The sequence below is a fragment of the Hypomesus transpacificus genome, chromosome 22, assembly GCF_021917145.1.
Source record: "Hypomesus transpacificus isolate Combined female chromosome 22, fHypTra1, whole genome shotgun sequence".
In the NCBI taxonomy this organism is placed as follows: Eukaryota; Metazoa; Chordata; class Actinopteri; order Osmeriformes; family Osmeridae; genus Hypomesus; species Hypomesus transpacificus.
This window is the reverse complement of record NC_061081.1, coordinates 14228571-14248568: the sequence shown is the minus strand read 5'-3', so window position 1 is coordinate 14248568 and position 19998 is coordinate 14228571. Positions and strand designations below refer to the sequence as shown.

The 19998-nt window shown below is 47.3% G+C and overlaps 1 protein-coding gene across 1 annotated transcript in view; it reads right to left on the bottom strand.

Annotated features, from left to right (window-relative positions):
* The window catches only part of entpd2b (ectonucleoside triphosphate diphosphohydrolase 2b), a 42860-nt gene that overhangs the window by 3835 nt on the left and 19027 nt on the right, over positions 1-19998 (bottom strand). The window contains exons 2-3 of the mRNA XM_047045547.1: positions 1168-1285; positions 147-297 (exon numbers count right to left, since the gene is read on the bottom strand). Of these exons, the coding sequence (XP_046901503.1) occupies positions 147-297; positions 1168-1285 (269 nt within the window). The remainder of the gene's footprint in view (positions 1-146; positions 298-1167; positions 1286-19998) is intronic.

Sequence of the window (19998 nt, the reverse complement as noted above, 5' to 3'; positions counted from 1 at the left end):
CAGCCTGGGTCAGTTCTCACAGATACACACAACAACCTCACCTACATGCTGCACACACACACACACACACACAGACACACACCCTCGCTGGTCTCCTTCCTCACACACCCGCACAAAGAAATACAAAAAAAAAAACTTTGTCTCACTTCAGGAGCCTCATGCCTGCTGTTGCTCCGAGGTACACAGGCGTGACGGCATGTCTGTTTTTGGGGACGTCCCGCACCGCCTGGGTTAGGCACTCTTCCAGACTGAGTCCTGCCGCACCCTTCTGTCCTGCATAGCTTGAGATCCCTCCGCCTGGAGGGAAAATATGTCACGCATGGAACACAACACACTGTCAGACTCCATATTCTGTTAAACAAATCTTGCGTGCGATACCCTCGATTGAATTGTCCATAGACAAGCGTAGAGAGAGAGAGAGAGAGAGACAGAGAGAGAGAGACAGAGAGAAAGAAAGAGAGAGAGAAAAAACTGAGAGAGAGAGAGAGAGACAGAGAGAAACAGAGATCATTTGAAGGCTTGCTTTCCAATAATAGTTTTATGCCTCCTGGAAAACGTTATCTTTTTTTTACATAGCTTTTTACATGAAGAGATGAGAGGTTGTTACAGTTTATACTTCATGTTGATGAAGCAAGCTAACATGCTGAGGGTAACCAACATGTTCCTTGGCGTCTAGACAAGACAAGACTGGTAAACAACAGAAAACTGCTGTTAGGCACTGCAGACCTACTGGGATCCACTGTTGCTAGGCAGCCATTAGTACACCTTGTTCTGTCCTCTTGTGTATCTAGATACTCGCCCTACGGTACAAGCACTGCTGGTACCGCCCAGTACCGTCTTGGATGAAAGAGGGAGCCAAAAAGGTAATTTTTTCTTTTAAAAACAGTCTGCCCTTGCACTAGCTACAGGGCCAGGGGGTTGGCATTCACGTTAAACACATTTGAGCCTTGAATTGAGTGACATTTTCAAAGGCTTTCTCTGCAAAAGTCAATCCAGCAACTTATATCTGCTGGTCTTGGAAAAGCATGTAGGCTTGCCTTTATACAGTTCACCTTTATAGGAAACATTTGGGAATTTAAGTAAAGTACAAAAACAACCGGACCACTGTATCTGTGGTATGACATATTGTGTCATTGGAACAGTCTCATTCTACTTCTGTAGACTTACCCCTGACATGACATTCTGTGTGCTGAGTGACCACACCAGTGCCGTTCTGCTTGTCGGATGGCCACTTGTAGATGTACACAGCAGTGTGGGAGGAGCCTGCATCAAGGACTATCCCATACTGTGGAAGGAGAGAGGATGGATACTGGGTTAGAGGTGGAGGGAGAGAGGATGGATACTGGGTTAGAGGTGGAGGGAGAGAGGATGGATACTGGGTTAGAGATGGAGGGAAAGATGATGGATACTGGGTTAGAGGTGAAGGGAGAGAGGATGGATACTGGGTTAGAGGTGAGGGACAGAGGATGGATACTGGGTTAGAGGTGAAGGGAGAGATGATGGATACTGGGTTAGAGGTGGAGGGAGAGAGGATGGATACTGGGTTAGAGGTGGAGGGAGAGAGGATGGATACTGGGTTAGAGGTGGAGGGAGAGAGGATGGATACTGGGTTAGAGGTGAAGGGAGAGAGGATGGATACTGGGTTAGAGGTGGAGGGACAGAGGATGGATACTGGGTTAGAGGTGAAGGGAGAGAGGATGGATACTGGGTTAGAGGTGAGGGACAGAGGATGGATACTGGGTTAGAGGTGAAGGGAGAGATGATGGATACTGGGTTAGAGGTGGAGGGAGAGAGGATGGATACTGGGTTAGAGGTGAAGGGAGAGAGGATGGATACTGGGTTAGAGGTGAAGGGAGAGAGGATGGATACTGGGTTAGAGGTGAGGGACAGAGGATGGATACTGGGTTAGAGGTGAAGGGAGAGAGGATGGATACTGGGTTAGAGGTGGAGGGAGAGAGGATGGATACTGGGTTAGAGGTGAAGGGAGAGAGGATGGATACTGGGTTAGAGGTGAGGGACAGAGGATGGATACTGGGTTAGAGGTGAAGGGAGAGATGATGGATACTGGGTTAGAGGTGGAGGGAGAGAGGATGGATACTGGGTTAGAGGTGAAGGGAGAGATGATGGATACTGGGTTAGAGGTGGAGGGAGAGAGGATGGATACTGGGTTAGAGGTGGAGGGAGAGAGGATGGATACTGGGTTAGAGATGGAGGGAAAGATGATGGATACTGGGTTAGAGGTGGAGGGAGAGAGGATGGATGCTGGGTTAGAGATGGAGGGAGAGAGGATGGATACTGGGTTAGAGGTGGAGGGAGAGAGGATGGATACTGGGTTAGAGGTGAAGGGAGAGAGGATGGATACTGGGTTAGAGGTGAAGGGAGATGATGGATACTGGGTTACAGGTGGAGGGAGAGAGGATGGATACTGGGTTTGAGGTGGAGGGAGAGAGGATGGATACTGGGTTAGAGATGGAAGATACTGGGTTAGAGGTGAAGGGAGAGAGGATGGATACTGGGTTAGAGGTGAAAGGAGATGATGGATAGTGGGTTAGAAGTGAAGGGAGATATGATGGATACTGGGTTAGAGGTGAAGGGAGATGATGGATACTGGGTTAGAGGTGGAGGGAGAGAGGATGGACACAGGGTTAGAGGTGAAGGGAGAGAGGATGGACACCCAGAGCGACTTACAGTAAGTACAGGGACATTCCCCCCAAGGCAAGTAGGGTGAAGTGCCTTGCCCAAGGACACAACATCATATGGCACGACGGGGAATCGATCCGGCAACCTTCTGATTACTAACTCAACTCCCTCACCGCTCAGCCATCTGACTCCCTAGCCATCTGACTACATCTTGGGGTAAAGAATGTGTGAAGCCCAGATATGTCGAATCGGGAAGAAATCCGAAACGTTCAGGTTCAGAGTGAAGGACGCAGAGGAGAGACTGACTCTCTATGGAAGCAAATCGTGACCACAATTCAAATTCAAATGTATTTCCAGAAATGCATTTTCAGTTTAAGAATGTGGCTGCATTATTTGACTCATAAATCAAATTAGTACTGATTAGTACTGAGCGGACATTGCATTTTCATTTTCATGTTCTGCCCGCAAAGAACTGCCCATAATTCGAAAACGAAAATGCATTCTGAGGGGCAGTAGAGTGACGTCAGTAGCCGCTCTTCTTCAGCTCCCTGCTGACCGAGCTACCCATCTTGTTCGGTAGGGGGCGGTGTGCACATACGCATTGCATTACATGACAAATGTGCCGGGAAATTGATTGAATTGCCGGGTCTTTAGAGGACGCATCACAGATCATGGCGCTCCCTCAAATTGTGCAGACACTGATAGAATTAGCTGAGCTGGTAGAAACTAATAATGTATCTGAGTCTGATGCCCGTGACCGAGTAGAACAAGTCACAGAGAGCTTGGCTGCATACTCTGCCGTCACAGACGTACACATTAATGAGGTTGCCATAGTAAACCTCTCTTCAGTCCTGGAACGGCTGGATGCTGTGGAGCCTCAAATGGGACGGGGACGACCAACCATCCACATCCCGTTCGAGTCCATCGAAAACTATTTATTAAATGGTCTACTTTTTCCTGTGAATGCAAGCTGTTTCACCTTTGGCCTGGTTCAGACAAAATCTGAATTTCCGCAATCTGAATTTGAATTTCCGCAATCTGAATTTCAAGAATCTGAATTCCTGCAATCTGAATTTTAGAATGTTTTATTTTTGGATCAAAATAATTCAGTTGTATTAAATTTGGCATACAAATAATTCAGATATTATATATTCAACAGCAATATATTTCAGTTTTATGAAATTCGACACACAAATATTTCAGATCTTTCATATTCAAATTCAGATACTTTTGTCAGCTTTCTAGCTCCATAAATCCGTTGCTTTGGATCCTCCGACGGATGGTCTGGTGGCCGACAACAGCTCCGCTATGTCCTTTATTTTTAAACCATTTAATAAATAGTTTTCGATGGACTCGAACGGGATGTGGATGGTTGGTCGTCCCCGTCCCATTTGAGGCTCCACAGCATCCAGCCGTTCCAGGACTGAAGAGAGGTTTACTATGGCAACCTCATTAATGTGTACGTCTGTGACGGCAGAGTATGCAGCCAAGCTCTCTGTGACTTGTTCTACTCGGTCACGGGCATCAGACTCAGATATATTATTAGTTTCTACCAGCTCAGCTAATTCTATCAGTGTCTGCACAATTTGAGGGAGCGCCATGATCTGTGATGCGTCCTCTAAAGACCCGGCAATTCAATCAATTTCCCGGCACATTTGTCATGTAATGCAATGCGTATGTGCACACCGCCCCCTACCGAACAAGATGGGTAGCTCGGTCAGCAGGGAGCTGAAGAAGAGCGGCTACTGACGTCACTCTACTGCCGCTCAGAATGCATTTTCGTTTTCGAATTATGGGCAGTTCTTTGCGGGCAGAACATGAAAATGAAAATGCAATGTCCGCTCAGTACTAATCAGTACTAATTTGATTTATGAGTCAAATAATGCAGCCACATTCTTAAACTGAAAATGCATTTCTGGAAATACATTTGAATTTGAATTGTGGTCACGATTTTGCAGCCACGTTCTTAAAATGAAAATGCATTTCTGGAAATGCATTTGAATTTGAATTGTGGTCACGATTTTGCAGCCACGTTCATGAAAATGAAAATGCAATTCTGGAAATGCATTTGAATTTGAATTGTGGTCACGATTTTGCAGCCACGTTCTTAAAATGAAAATGCATTTCTGGAAATGCATTTGAATTTGAATTGTGGTCACGATTTTGCAGCCACGTTCTTGAAAATGAAAATGCAATTCTGGAAATTCATTTGAATTTGAATTGTGGTCACGATTTTGCAGCCACGTTCTTAAAATGAAAATGCATTTCTGGAAATGCATTTGAATTTGAATTGTGGTCACGATTTTGCAGCCACGTTCTTGAAAATGAAAATGCAATTCTGGAAATTCATTTGAATTTGAATTGTGGTCACGATTTTGCAGCCACGTTCTTAAAATGAAAATGCATTTCTGGAAATGCATTTTCATTTTCAAATTTTACATTTCAAATTGAATTTTGGTATCCATTTGCTGGGGCATATTTTGAAAATTAAATTTCAAATGTCTTTTTCGTTTTCATTTTAATTAAGGGAAAGAATGAGCAGTCTTAAAGAAGAAAATGAAAATGCAAATAGGATGATTGAATACTAATTTGATTTATGAGTCAAATAATGCAGCCACATTCTTAAAATGAAAATGCATTTCTGGAAATGCATTTTCATTTGAATTTTGGTCACGATTTGCTTCCATAACTCTCACAATAAACCCTTTACCATTTGAAAAATAGAAGGAAAAAAAAATATGTTTATTCGATTTGTCTTTGGAAAGAAATACTCCAATACACCAATCTTATATTGCTTACGTTTTCCATCCACCACTTTTTGTCCTATAAAAAATCTAAAAGACCTATATAAAATTGTAATTGATTGTGAGTTCAAAAGTTCTAATTGAAAGTATCTTTCCAAAGACGCACGCGTGTGTTAATTTGACTGAACGGTCACGCGGTTTTAAATGAACGTTCGTCAAGAGGGATATCATTTGCACCTCACATTTCATTGGGCAATGCATTATATTCATTGACGTCGGTACTTGATAGATCATTTTCCTCTGATGAACTACAGGTGTATTGGGGTATTTAAAATACACCGAAAAGGTATTGGATGATATCGTTGAGTTTTGACAACGGCTACGGAAATGGAAGCGGCACGAGTGTTAAGATTTGTGTTGACCGTTTGTGTACTCAAAGGTTTGTGTTTTATTCTATACAAAGTGTGACTTGTAACTAAGCTTCCTAGTCTTGACAGATGGCCAAACTGTGTTTTTCAGGCTCGTGTTACACCATTGAAAACGCCAATCAAGAGGACAACCCTGTGCAGCAAATCCGAGACAGTAATCTGAATTTATCTGATTTCCTTACCGTGTAGCGTTAATGGTTTAAGGGGCATAGGCCAAGCCAGTCACTTGCTGTCATGATTTGAACCCCACATAAGAGTATTTAGTTATAAGTATTAAACAAAAAAATTTAAATGAACAGCTTGAAATTTGAAGCGGTAACGTTTGCTAATTTAGCGAGGTACGACAACTACTGTCTTTACTTCGACGATACGGCTAATGTAGTTTTTGGCTGTAATTGGTTTTAAAATGTCTTAGTTCTTCTGCCTCAAGGTAGTAAGGCAGTGAGAATGCATACGGTATCATGAGAAATTAGTCCTTAAAGCTGTCATGAACAAGTGGTGCAAATGCATCGTCTGTACCTTCCCATTAGTGCTGCAGTATTATGATTCCATAAATGCCCAAAAAGGGCTTCAATTAATGAAGTCCAATCGGCACAAATATTTTGGGGAGCTCTGATTCGTGCTAAGCTGTAAGCTATTTGCCTTTGTGCCCTTTTTAAAACTCTTTCTCTTTTTCCTCAAGTGCGTCTTGATACCAACCAAGTTGAGTCTGACAGTCCTCTAGTCACACTGGATGTCTCTGTTACAACTGGTGGTTCTACCAAGTCCAGTGAGGAAGCCCTTGTGCCGGCCAACATCACCTCCAGCCCAGCCTACGCCAAGACCGATAACCTAACCGCCATTGAAGGTGGTGGTGCAAATGCCACAGCTAGCAATGATGGGTACCCCAACGCCACAGCCAGCAGCAGCAACATCACAGCTAGCAATGACGGCTACCCCAATGCCACAACCAGCATCAACGTGACGGCTAGCAATGACGGCCCCAACAACGCAACCACCGGCGGACCTGTTAATGCCACTTCCAACGACGGTTACCCCAGTGCCACAGCCAGCACCAACGTCACAGCTAGCACTGATGGCTACCACCATGCCACAACCAGCAGCATCAATGTCACAGATGGCCCTCACAAGAAAATGGAGCACTGCCACCATCACATGCATCCATGACCCCAATGGGTTGCTCAACACAGGTGCTGGTGGTGCCAGCGGTCCTGCTAACAATGTCACATCCATTGGTGGCTGGCATGACGCAGTGAGCAACAGCACCTTTACCACCACAACCCGAACTGTGTTTGGGAGTCATTTGTGATAGTTATGAATAAACTACTTTTACTTCACGTCTGTCATATTTATTGGTTGGGTCCAGCTTAAATTATTCAGTGTTCTAACATGGTGTCTTCTCTGGTAGCACTTGGGTCTTACAAGTCTGAGCATTTAGTTTTAGGCCTAATGGTTTGACAACCATTAGGCGCTTAATTGAGTATCTCAGTGGTTTCGGAATCTCGTGTCAGCTTCTATTGAATTTTCATTGACAACCTTGTACTGGCATTCAGCTTGTAAGTATTAGATCCAGGTGCTCTTCTCTGCTTGCAGTGAACGTATTGCTTAAGCAGTAACAATACTACATGAGAATTTCTCAACTCAGTTCTGAGGTTGTAGATTGCCTTTAGTTTACAAGTCTTGGACAAGCATAGTCTTGTGTTAAAATACAGTGATTGCACACAACTTAACCTGTTAAATAGTAGCGTCACATGTGATCGTTCGAAAGCGGGCCCCACAGAGTACCGTCACACGTGTGATTCTGAACATTCCAACCGACTATTTTCCGATAGACAAACTATGACAAATGCTATGGTATGGCTTCATAATTTACAAGTAGGAGGCATACAAGGAACACTAGCAGGTAGTAGCATTGCTATGAGTATAATGCTAGGTAATGGAAGCTAACTGAAGCTAGCTAGCTTCCGTTTTGAAAAAATAACTCACTCTGGTGGAAGCGTCGGTAATATTTAGAACTCAGTCCTCAATAGGTTAAACGTATTCAGCTCTGCCTTCCCTAATCCAACTTTACATAAGGGCCGCTGCATTTTAGAAGATACAATGTAAATCCAAGGATTGATGTATTTAGCTTTTCATCTGAGGCACAATTAGTCAAGTGAGGAAGGCGTTCAGAATGATCCAAAGGGCATGCTTGTGTCTAGTTGGTCCATACAACCCACTTGCGTTAATAGCTTCTTTTTACATGTAGACGTGTCTTCCCCCTCAGAATCCTCAAGAGACCATTAAATAAGTGACACTAAAAAGCAAACACTTCTGTGTCCTCTAAAACATCTAAGAACTCAAGATTTTGTACTGATCCAAGATGTTTGGCTGCAGTTTCCTTAAGAATTGTAATCGTTTTCATGCCACATCCCATACGTAGGTCTATGTATTGAATTATTCATCATAAATAAAAGGTTACTAAGTATTCATGGTGTTCAGGCCTATCTGTTAACTGATTAGTAAACCTTTAATGCGCACATTTGATTGGGCGATGCATTCAAATAGTTCACGCGGGTACTTAATTGATCGTTATCTTTTGATGAACTACAGGTGTATGGGGCTCTTTAAAAGGGTCAGAAACGGTATGGGGTGATATTGTTGTCTTGGCTACGACTGTGCAATGGCAGGTGCAAGGGTGTTGAGTTTTGTGTTGACTGTTTGTGTACTCAAAGGTTTGTGTTTTATTTCATTCAGAGTGTGATTTGTCACTAAGCTTTCTGGTCTTGACCGATGGCTCAACTGTTTTTTGTTTTTGTTTTTTCAGGCTTGTGTTCCCCTATTGAAAACGCCAATCAAGAGGACATCTCTATGCAACGAATCCGAGACGGTAAATTGAAATTAGCTGATTTTGTTACTGTGTAATGGTTTAAGGAAGGGGCCATAGGTTAAGCCAGTCACTTCAGTTTTGTATGCAGTCATTTGAACCCATTTGAAAACGCTTGTCCTCTACATGATCAGTCTGCTCTAGTTTTGACCTGTACTTGGTTTTAAAACTTACTACTTCTGCCTCAAGATAATAAAGCAGTGAGAATGCATACGGTATCATGAGAAATTAGTCCTTAAAGCTGTCATGAACAAGTGGTGCAAATGCATCGTCTGTACCTTCCCATTAGTGCTGCAGTATTATGATTCCATAAATGCCCAAAAAGGGCTTCAATTAATGAAGTCCAATCGGCACAAATATTTTGGGGAGCTCTGATTCGTGCTAAGCTGTAAGCTATTTGCCTTTGTGCCCTTTTTAAAACTCTTTCTCTTTTTCCTCAAGTGCGTCTTGATACCAACCAAGTTGAGTCTGACAGTCCTCTAGTCACACTGGATGTCTCTGTTACAACTGGTGGTTCTACCAAGTCCAGTGAGGAAGCCCTTGTGCCGGCCAACATCACCTCCAGCCCAGCCTACGCCAAGACCGATAACCTAACCGCCATTGAAGGTGGTGGTGCAAATGCCACAGCTAGCAATGATGGGTACCCCAACGCCACAGCCAGCAGCAGCAACATCACAGCTAGCAATGACGGCTACCCCAATGCCACAACCAGCATCAACGTGACGGCTAGCAATGACGGCCCCAACAACGCAACCACCGGCGGACCTGTTAATGCCACTTCCAACGACGGTTACCCCAGTGCCACAGCCAGCACCAACGTCACAGCTAGCACTGATGGCTACCACCATGCCACAACCAGCAGCATCAATGTCACAGATGGCCCTCACAAGAAAATGGAGCACTGCCACCATCACATGCATCCATGACCCCAATGGGTTGCTCAACACAGGTGCTGGTGGTGCCAGCGGTCCTGCTAACAATGTCACATCCATTGGTGGCTGGCATGACGCAGTGAGCAACAGCACCTTTACCACCACAACCCGAACTGTGTTTGGGAGTCATTTGTGATAGTTATGAATAAACTACTTTTACTTCACGTCTGTCATATTTATTGGTTGGGTCCAGCTTAAATTATTCAGTGTTCTAACATGGTGTCTTCTCTGGTAGCACTTGGGTCTTACAAGTCTGAGCATTTAGTTTTAGGCCTAATGGTTTGACAACCATTAGGCGCTTAATTGAGTATCTCAGTGGTTTCGGAATCTCGTGTCAGCTTCTATTGAATTTTCATTGACAACCTTGTACTGGCATTCAGCTTGTAAGTATTAGATCCAGGTGCTCTTCTCTGCTTGCAGTGAACTTATTGCTTAAGCAGTAACAATACTACATGAGAATTTCTCAACTCAGTTCTGAGGTTGTAGATTGCCTTTAGTTTACAAGTCTTGGACAAGCATAGTCTTGTGTTAAAATACAGTGATTGCACACAACTTAACCTGTTAAATAGTAGCGTCACATGTGATCGTTTGAAAGCGGGCCCCACAGAGTACCGTCACACGTGTGATTCTGAACATTCCAACCGACTATTTTCCGATAGACAAACTATGACAAATGCTATGGTATGGCTTCATAATTTACAAGTAGGAGGCATACAAGGAACACTAGCAGGTAGTAGCATTGCTATGAGTATAATGCTAGGTAATGGAAGCTAACTGAAGCTAGCTAGCTTCCGTTTTGAAAAAATAACTCACTCTGGTGGAAGCGTCGGTAATATTTAGAACTCAGTCCTCAATAGGTTAAACGTATTCAGCTCTGCCTTCCCTAATCCAACTTTACATAAGGGCCGCTGCATTTTAGAAGATACAATGTAAATCCAAGGATTGATGTATTTAGCTTTTCATCTGAGGCACAATTAGTCAAGTGAGGAAGGCGTTCAGAATGATCCAAAGGGCATGCTTGTGTCTAGTTGGTCCATACAACCCACTTGCGTTAATAGCTTCTTTTTACATGTAGACGTGTCTTCCCCCTCAGAATCCTCAAGAGACCATTAAATAAGTGACACTAAAAAGCAAACACTTCTGTGTCCTCTAAAACATCTAAGAACTCAAGATTTTGTACTGATCCAAGATGTTTGGCTGCAGTTTCCTTAAGAATTGTAATCGTTTTCATGCCACATCCCATACGTAGGTCTATGTATTGAATTATTCATCATAAATAAAAGGTTACTAAGTATTCATGGTGTTCAGGCCTATCTGTTAACTGATTAGTAAACCTTTAATGCGCACATTTGATTGGGCGATGCATTCAAATAGTTCACGCGGGTACTTAATTGATCGTTATCTTTTGATGAACTACAGGTGTATGGGGCTCTTTAAAAGGGTCAGAAACGGTATGGGGTGATATTGTTGTCTTGGCTACGACTGTGCAATGGCAGGTGCAAGGGTGTTGAGTTTTGTGTTGACTGTTTGTGTACTCAAAGGTTTGTGTTTTATTTCATTCAGAGTGTGATTTGTCACTAAGCTTTCTGGTCTTGACCGATGGCTCAACTGTTTTTTGTTTTTGTTTTTTCAGGCTTGTGTTCCCCTATTGAAAACGCCAATCAAGAGGACATCTCTATGCAACGAATCCGAGACGGTAAATTGAAATTAGCTGATTTCGTTACTGTGTAATGGTTTAAGGAAGGGGCCATAGGTTAAGCCAGTCACTTCAGTTTTGTATGCAGTCATTTGAACCCATTTGAAAACGCTTGTCCTCTACATGATCAGTCTGCTCTAGTTTTGACCTGTACTTGGTTTTAAAACTTACTACTTCTGCCTCAAGATAATAAAGCAGTGAGAATGCATACAGTATCATGAGAAATTTGTCCTTAAAGCTGTCATGAACCAGTGGCGCAAATGCATTGTCTCTGTACCTTCCCATTAGTGCTGCAGTATTATGATTCCATAAATGCCCAAAAAGGGCTTCAATTAATGGAGAACTCATATCGGCACCAAGATTTAGGTGAGTCTTGACTTACTGCTAAGCTGTAGGCTTTTAGCCTTTTGTGCCCTTTTAAAACGCTTTCTCTTTTTCCTCAAGTGCGTCTTGATACCAACCAAGTTGAGTCGGACAGACCTCAAGTCAAACTGGATGTCTCTGTTACAACTGGTGGTTCTGCCAAGTCCAGTGAGGAAGCCCTTGTGCCTGCCAACATCACCACCAGCCCAGCCTACGCCAAGACCGACAACCTAACCGACATTGAAGGTGGTGGTGCCGCCAATGCCACGGTCGGCACCAACGTCACAGCTAGCAATGACGGCCCCAACAACGCAACCACCGGCGGACCTGTTGATAACACTTCCAACGACGGCTACCCCAATGCCACAGCCAGCACCAACGTCACAGCTAGCAACGACAGCCCCAACAACGCAACCACCGGCAGCCCTGTTAATGCCACAGCAAACGACGGCTACCCCAATGCCACAGCCAGCACCAACGTCACAGCTAGCAATAATGGCTACCCCAATGCCACAGCCATCACCAACGTCAGAGCTAGCAACGACAGCCCCAACAACGCAACCACCGGCAGCCCTGTTAATGCCACAGCAAACGACGGCTACCCCAATGCCACAGCCAGCACCAACAGCCCCGACAACGCAACCACCGGCAGCCCTGTTAATGCCACAGCAAACGACGGCTACCCCAATGCCACAGCCAGCACCAACGTCACAGCTAGCAATGATGGCTACCCCAATGCCACAGCCAGCACTAACGTCACAGCTAGCAACGACAGCCCCGACAACGCAACCACCGGCCAACCTGTTAATGCCACAGCAAACGACGGCTACCCCAATGCCACAGCCAGCACCAACGTCACAGCTAGCAACGACAGCCCCAACAACGCAACCACCAGCACCCCTGTTAATGCCACAGCAAACGACGGCTACCCCAATGCCACAGCCAGCACCAACGTCACAGCTAGTAATGATGGCTACCCCAATGCCACAGCCAGCACCAACATCACAGCTAGCAACGATACTCCCAACAACGCAACCACCGGCCGACCTGTTAATGCCACAGCAAACGACAGCTACCCCAATGCCACAGCCAGCACCAACGTCACAGCTAGCAACGACAGCCCCAACAACGCAACCACCGGCAGCCCTGTTAATGCCACAGCAAACGACGGCTACCCCAATGCCACAGCCAGCACCAACGTCACAGCTAGCAACGACAGCCCCAACAACGCAACCACCGGCAGCCCTGTTAATGCCACAGCAAATGACGGCTACCCCAATGCCACAGCCAGCACCAACGTCACAGCTAGCAATAATGGCTACCCCAATGCCACAGCCATCACCAACGTCAGAGCTAGCAACGACAGCCCCAACAACGCAACCACCGGCAGCCCTGTTAATGCCACAGCAAACGACGGCTACCCCAATGCCACAGCCAGCACCAACGTCACAGCTAGCAATGATGGCTACCCCAATGCCACAGCCAGCACTAACGTCACAGCTAGCAACGACAGCCCCGACAACGCAACCACCGGCAGCCCTGTTAATGCCACAGCAAACGACGGCTACCCCAATGCCACAGCCAGCACCAACGTCACAGCTAGCAACGACAGCCCCAACAACGCAACCACCAGCAGCCCTGTTAATGCCACAGCAAACGACGGCTACCCCAATGCCACAGCCAGCACCAACGTCACAGCTAGTAATGATGGCTACCCCAATGCCACAGCCAGCACCAACATCACAGCTAGCAAAGACACTCCCAACAACGCAACCACCGGCAGCCCTGTTAATGCCACAGCAAACGACGGCTACCCCAATGCCACAGCCAGCACTAACGTCACAGCTAGCAACGACAGCCCCGACAACGCAACCACCGGCCAACCTGTTAATGCCACAGCAAACGACGGCTACCCCAATGCCACAGCCAGCACCAACGTCACAGCTAGCAACGACAGCCCCAACAACGCAACCACCGGCAGCCCTGTTAATGCCACAGCAAACGACGGCTACCCCAATGCCGCAGCCAGCACCAACGTCACAGCTAGTAATGATGGCTACCCCAATGCCACAGCCAGCACCAACATCACAGCTAGCAACGACACTCCCAACAACGCAACCACCGGCCGACCTGTTAATGCCACAGCAAACGACAGCTACCCCAATGCCACAGCCAGCGCCAACGTCACAGCTAGCAACGACAGCCCCGACAACGCAACCACCGGCGGACCTGTTAATATCACAGCAAACGATGGCTACCCCAATGCCACAGCCAGCACCTACGTCACAGCTAGCAATGATGGCTACCCCAATGCCACAGCCAGCACCAACGTCACAGCTAGCAACGACAGCCCCGACAACGCAACCACCGGCGGACCTGTTAATAGCACAGCAAACGACGGCTACCCCAATGCCACAGCCAGCACCAACGTGACAGCTAGCAATGACGGCCCCGACAACGCAACCACCGGCAGCCCTGTTAATGCCACAGCAAACGACGGCTACCCAAATGCCACAGCCAGCACCAACGTCACAGCTAGCAATGATGGCCCCGACAACACAACCACCGGCAGCCCTGTTAATGCCACAGCAAACAACGGCTACCCCAATGTCACAGCTAGCAATGATGGCTACCCCAATGCCACAGCCAGCACCAACGTCACAGCCAGCACCAACGTCACAGCTAGCAATGACAGCCCCGTCAACGCAACCACCGGCAGCCCTGTTAATGCCACAGCAAACAACGGCTACCCCAATGCCACAGCCAGCACCAACGTCACAGCTAGCAATGATGGCTACCCCAATGCCACAGCCAGCACCAACGTCACAGCTAGCAACGACAGCCCCAACATCGCAACCACCAGCAGCCCTGTTAATGCCACAGCAAACGACGGCTACCCCAATGCCACAGCCAGCACCAACGTCACAGCTAGCAATGATGGCCCCGACAACGCAACCACCGGCAGCCCTGTTAATGCCACAAACGACGGCTACCCCAATGCCACAGCCAGCAACGACGGCCCCGACAACGCAACCACCGGCCAACCTGTTAATATCACAGCAAACGACGGCTACCCCAATGCCACAGCCAGCACCAACGTCACAGCTAGCAACAACAGGCCCGACAACGCAACCACCGGCCAACCTGTTAATATCACAGCAAACGACGGCTACCCCAATGCCACAGCCAGCACCAACATCACAGCTAGCAACGACAGCCCCAACAACGCAACCACCAGCAGCCCTGTTAATGCCACAGCAAACGACGGCTACCCCAATGCCACAGCCAGCACCAACATCACAGCTAGCAATGATGGCTACCCCAATGCCACAGCCAGCACCAACGTCACAGCTAGCAATGACAGCCCCAACAACGCAACCACCAGCAGCCCTGTTAATGCCACAGCAAACGACGGCTACCCCAATGCCACAGCCAGCACCAACATCACAGCTAGCAACGACAGCCCCAACAACGCAACCACCAGCAGCCCTGTTAATGCCACAGCAAACTACGGCTACCCCAATGCCACAGCCAGCACCAACTTCACAGCTAGTAATGATGGCTACCCCAATGCCACAGCCAGCACCAACGTCACAGCTAGCAACGACAGCCCCGACAACGCAACCACCGGCGGACCTGTTAATATCACAGCAAACGGCGGCTACCCCAATGCCACAGCCAGCACCAACAGCCCCGACAACGCAACCACCGGCGGACCTGTTAATATCACAGCAAACGACGGCTACCCCAATGCCACAGCCAGCACCAACGTCACAGCTAGCAATGATGGCCCCGACAACGCAACCACCGGCAGCCCTGTTAATGCCACAGCAAACGACAGCTACCCCAATGCCACAGCCAGCACCAACGTCACAGCTAGCAACAACAGCCCCGACAACGCAACCACCGGCAGCCCTGTTAATGCCACAGCAAACGACGGCTACCCCAATGCCACAGCCAGCACCAACGTCACAGCTAGCAATGACTGCCCCGACAACGCAACCACCGGCAGCCCTGTTAATGCCACAGCAAACGACGGCTACCCCAATGCCACAGCCAGCACCAACGTCACAGCTAGCAATGATGGCCCCGACAACGCAACCACCGGCAGCCCTGTTAATGCCACAGCAAACGACGGCTACCCCAATGCCACAGCCAGCACCAACGTCACAGCTAGCAATGATGGCTACCCCAATGCCACAGCCAGCACCAACGTCACAGCTAGCAACGACAGCCCCGACAACGCAACCACCGGCGGACCTGTTAATAGCACAGCAAACGACGGCTACCCCAATGCCACAGCCAGCACCAACGTCACAGCTAGCAACGACAGCCCCGACAACGCAACCACCGGCGGACCTGTTAATATCACAGCAAACGACGGCTACCCCAATGCCACAGCCAGCACCAACGTCACAGCTAGCAACAACAGCCCCGACAACGCAACCACCGGCCAACCTGTTAATATCACAGCAAACGACGGCTACTCCAATGCCACAGCCATCACCAACATCACAGCTAGCAATGATGGCTACCCCAATGCCACAGCCAGCACCAACGTCACAGCTAGCAATGACAGCCCCAACAACGCAACCACCAGCAGCCCTGTTAATGCCACAGCAAACGACGGCTACCCCAATGCCACAGCCAGCACCAACATCACAGCTAGCAACGACAGCCCCAACAACGCAACCACCAGCAGCCCTGTTAATGCCACAGCAAACGACGGCTACCCCAATGCCACAGCCAGCACCAACTTCACAGCTAGTAATGATGGCTACCCCAATGCCACAGCCAGCACCAATGTCACAGCTAGCAACGACAGCCCCGACAACGCAACCACCGGCGGACCTGTTAATGCCACAGCAAACGACGGCTACCCCAATGCCACAGCCAGCACCAACGTCACAGCTAGCAATGACTGCCCCGACAACGCAACCACCGGCAGCCCTGTTAATGCCACAGCAAACGACGGCTACCCCAATGCCACAGCCAGCACCAACGTCACAGCTAGCAATGACTGCCCCGACAACGCAACCACCGGCAGCCCTGTTAATGCCACAGCAAACGACGGCTACCCCAATGCCACAGCCAGCACCGTCACAGCTAGCAATGACGGCCCCGACAACGCAACCACCGGTAGCCCTGTTAATATCACAGCAAACGACAATGCTGATGATGGCTACAGCAGCTCCCCTAACACCACAACTGGAAGCACTGCCAACATCACTAGCAACCATGACCCCAATGGGTTGCTCAACACAGCTGGTGGTGCCAGCGGTCCTGCTAACAATGTCACATTCATTGGTGGCTGGCATGCCGCATTCAGCAACAGCACCTTTACCACCACAACCCAAACTGTGTTTGGGAGTCATTTGTGATAGTTATGAATAAATTACTTTTACTTCACGTCTGTCATATTTATTGGTTGGGTCCAGCTTATCTAGCAGCACTGTTAAATTATTCAGTGTTCTAACATGGTGTCTTCTCTGGTAGCACTTGGGTCTTACAAGTCTGAGCATTTAGTTTTAGGCCTAATGGTTTGACAACCATTAGGCGCTTAATTGAGTATTTCAGTGGTTTCGGAATCTCGTGTCAGCTTCTATTGAATTTTCATTGACAACCTTGTACTGGCATTCAGCTTGTAAGTATTAGATCCAGGTGCTCTTCTCTGCTTGCAGTGAACGTATTGCTTAAGCAGTAACAATACTACATGAGAATTTCTCAACTCAGTTCTGAGGTTGTAGATTGCCTTTAGTTTACAAGTCTTGGACAAGCATAGTCTTGTGTTAAAATACAGTGATTGCACACAACTTAACCTGTTAAATAGTAGCGTCACATGTGATCGTTCGAAAGCGGGCCCCACAGAGTACCGTCACACGTGTGATTCTGAACATTCCAACCGACTATTTTCCGATAGACAAACTATGACAAATGTTATGGTATGGCTTCATAATTTACAAGTAGGAGGCATACAAGGAACACTAGCAGGTAGTAGCATTGCTATGAGTATAATGCTAGGTAATGGAAGCTAACTGAAGCTAGCTAGCTTCCGTTTTGAAAAAATAACTCACTCTGGTGGAAGCGTCGGTAATATTTAGAACTCAGTCCTCAATAGGTTAAACGTATTCAGCTCTGCCTTCCCTAATCCAACTTTACATAAGGGCCGCTGCATTTTAGAAGATACAATGTAAATCCAAGGATTGATGTATTTAGCGTTTCATCTAAGGAGGCACAATTAGTCAAGTGAGGAAGGCGTTCAGAATGATCCAAAGGGCATGCTTGTGTCTAGTTGGTCCATACAACCCACTTGCGTTAATAGCTTCTTTTTACATGTAGACGTGTCTTCCCCCTCAGAATCCTCAAGAGACCATTAAATAAGTGACACTAAAAAGCAAACACTTCTGTGTCCTCTAAAACATCTAAGAACTCAAGATTTTGTACTGATCCAAGATGTTTGGCTGCAGTTTCCTTAAGAATTGTAATCGTTTTCATGCCACATCCCATACGTAGGTCTATGTATTGAATTATTCATCATAAATAAAAGGTTACTAAGTATTCATGGTGTTCAGGCCTATCTGTTAACTGATTAGTAAACCTTTAATGCGCACATTTGATTGGGCAATGCATTCAAATAGTTCACGCGGGTACTTAATTGATCGTTATCTTTTGATGAACTACAGGTGTATGGGGCTCTTTAAAAGGGTCAGAAACGGTATGGGGTGATATTGTTGTCTTGGCTACGACTGTGCAATGGCAGGTGCAAGGGTGTTGAGTTTTGTGTTGACTGTTTGTGTACTCAAAGGTTTGTGTTTTATTTCATTCAGAGTGTGATTTGTCACTAAGCTTTCTGGTCTTGACCGATGGCTCAACTGTGTTTTGTTTTTGTTTTTTCAGGCTTGTGTTCCCCTATTGAAAACGCCAATCAAGAGGACATCTCTATGCAACGAATCCGAGACGGTAAATTGAAATTAGCTGATTTCGTTACTGTGTAATGGTTTAAGGAAGGGGCCATAGGTTAAGCCAGTCACTTCAGTTTTGTATGCAGTCATTTGAACCCATTTGAAAACGCTTGTCCTCTACATGATCAGTCTGCTCTAGTTTTGACCTGTACTTGGTTTTAAAACTTACTACTTCTGCCTCAAGATAATAAAGCAGTGAGAATGCATACAGTATCATGAGAAATTTGTCCTTAAAGCTGTCATGAACCAGTGGCGCAAATGCATTGTCTCTGTACCTTCCCATTAGTGCTGCAGTATTATGATTCCATAAATGCCCAAAAAGGGCTTCAATTAATGGAGAACTCATATCGGCACCAAGATTTAGGTGAGTCTTGACTTACTGCTAAGCTGTAGGCTTTTAGCCTTTTGTGCCCTTTTAAAACGCTTTCTCTTTTTCCTCAAGTGCGTCTTGATACCAACCAAGTTGAGTCGGACAGACCTCAAGTCAAACTGGATGTCTCTGTTACAACTGGTGGTTCTGCCAAGTCCAGTGAGGAAGCCCTTGTGCCTGCCAACATCACCACCAGCCCAGCCTACGCCAAGACCGACAACCTAACCGACATTGAAGGTGGTGGTGCCGCCAATGCCACGGTCGGCACCAACGTCACAGCTAGCAATGACGGCCCCAACAACGCAACCACCGGCGGACCTGTTGATAACACTTCCAACGACGGCCACCCCAATGCCACAGCCAGCACCAACGTCACAGCTAGCAATAATGGCTACCCCAATGCCACAGCCATCACCAACGTCAGAGCTAGCAACGACAGCCCCAACAACGCAACCACCGGCAGCCCTGTTAATGCCACAGCAAACGACGGCTACCCCAATGCCACAGCCAGCACCAACGTCACAGCTAGCAATGATGGCTACCCCAATGCCACAGCCAGCACTAACGTCACAGCTAGCAACGACAGCCCCGACAACGCAACCACCGGCAGCCCTGTTAATGCCACAGCAAACGACGGCTACCCCAATGCCACAGCCAGCACCAACGTCACAGCTAGCAATGATGGCTACCCCAATGCCACAGCCAGCACTAACGTCACAGCTAGCAACGACAGCCCCGACAACGCAACCACCGGCAGCCCTGTTAATGCCACAGCAAACGACGGCTACCCCAATGCCACAGCCAGCACCAACGTCACAGCTAGCAACGACAGCCCCAACAACGCAACCACCAGCAGCCCTGTTAATGCCACAGCAAACGACGGCTACCCCAATGCCACAGCCAGCACCAACGTCACAGCTAGTAATGATGGCTACCCCAATGCCACAGCCAGCACCAACATCACAGCTAGCAAAGACACTCCCAACAACGCAACCAC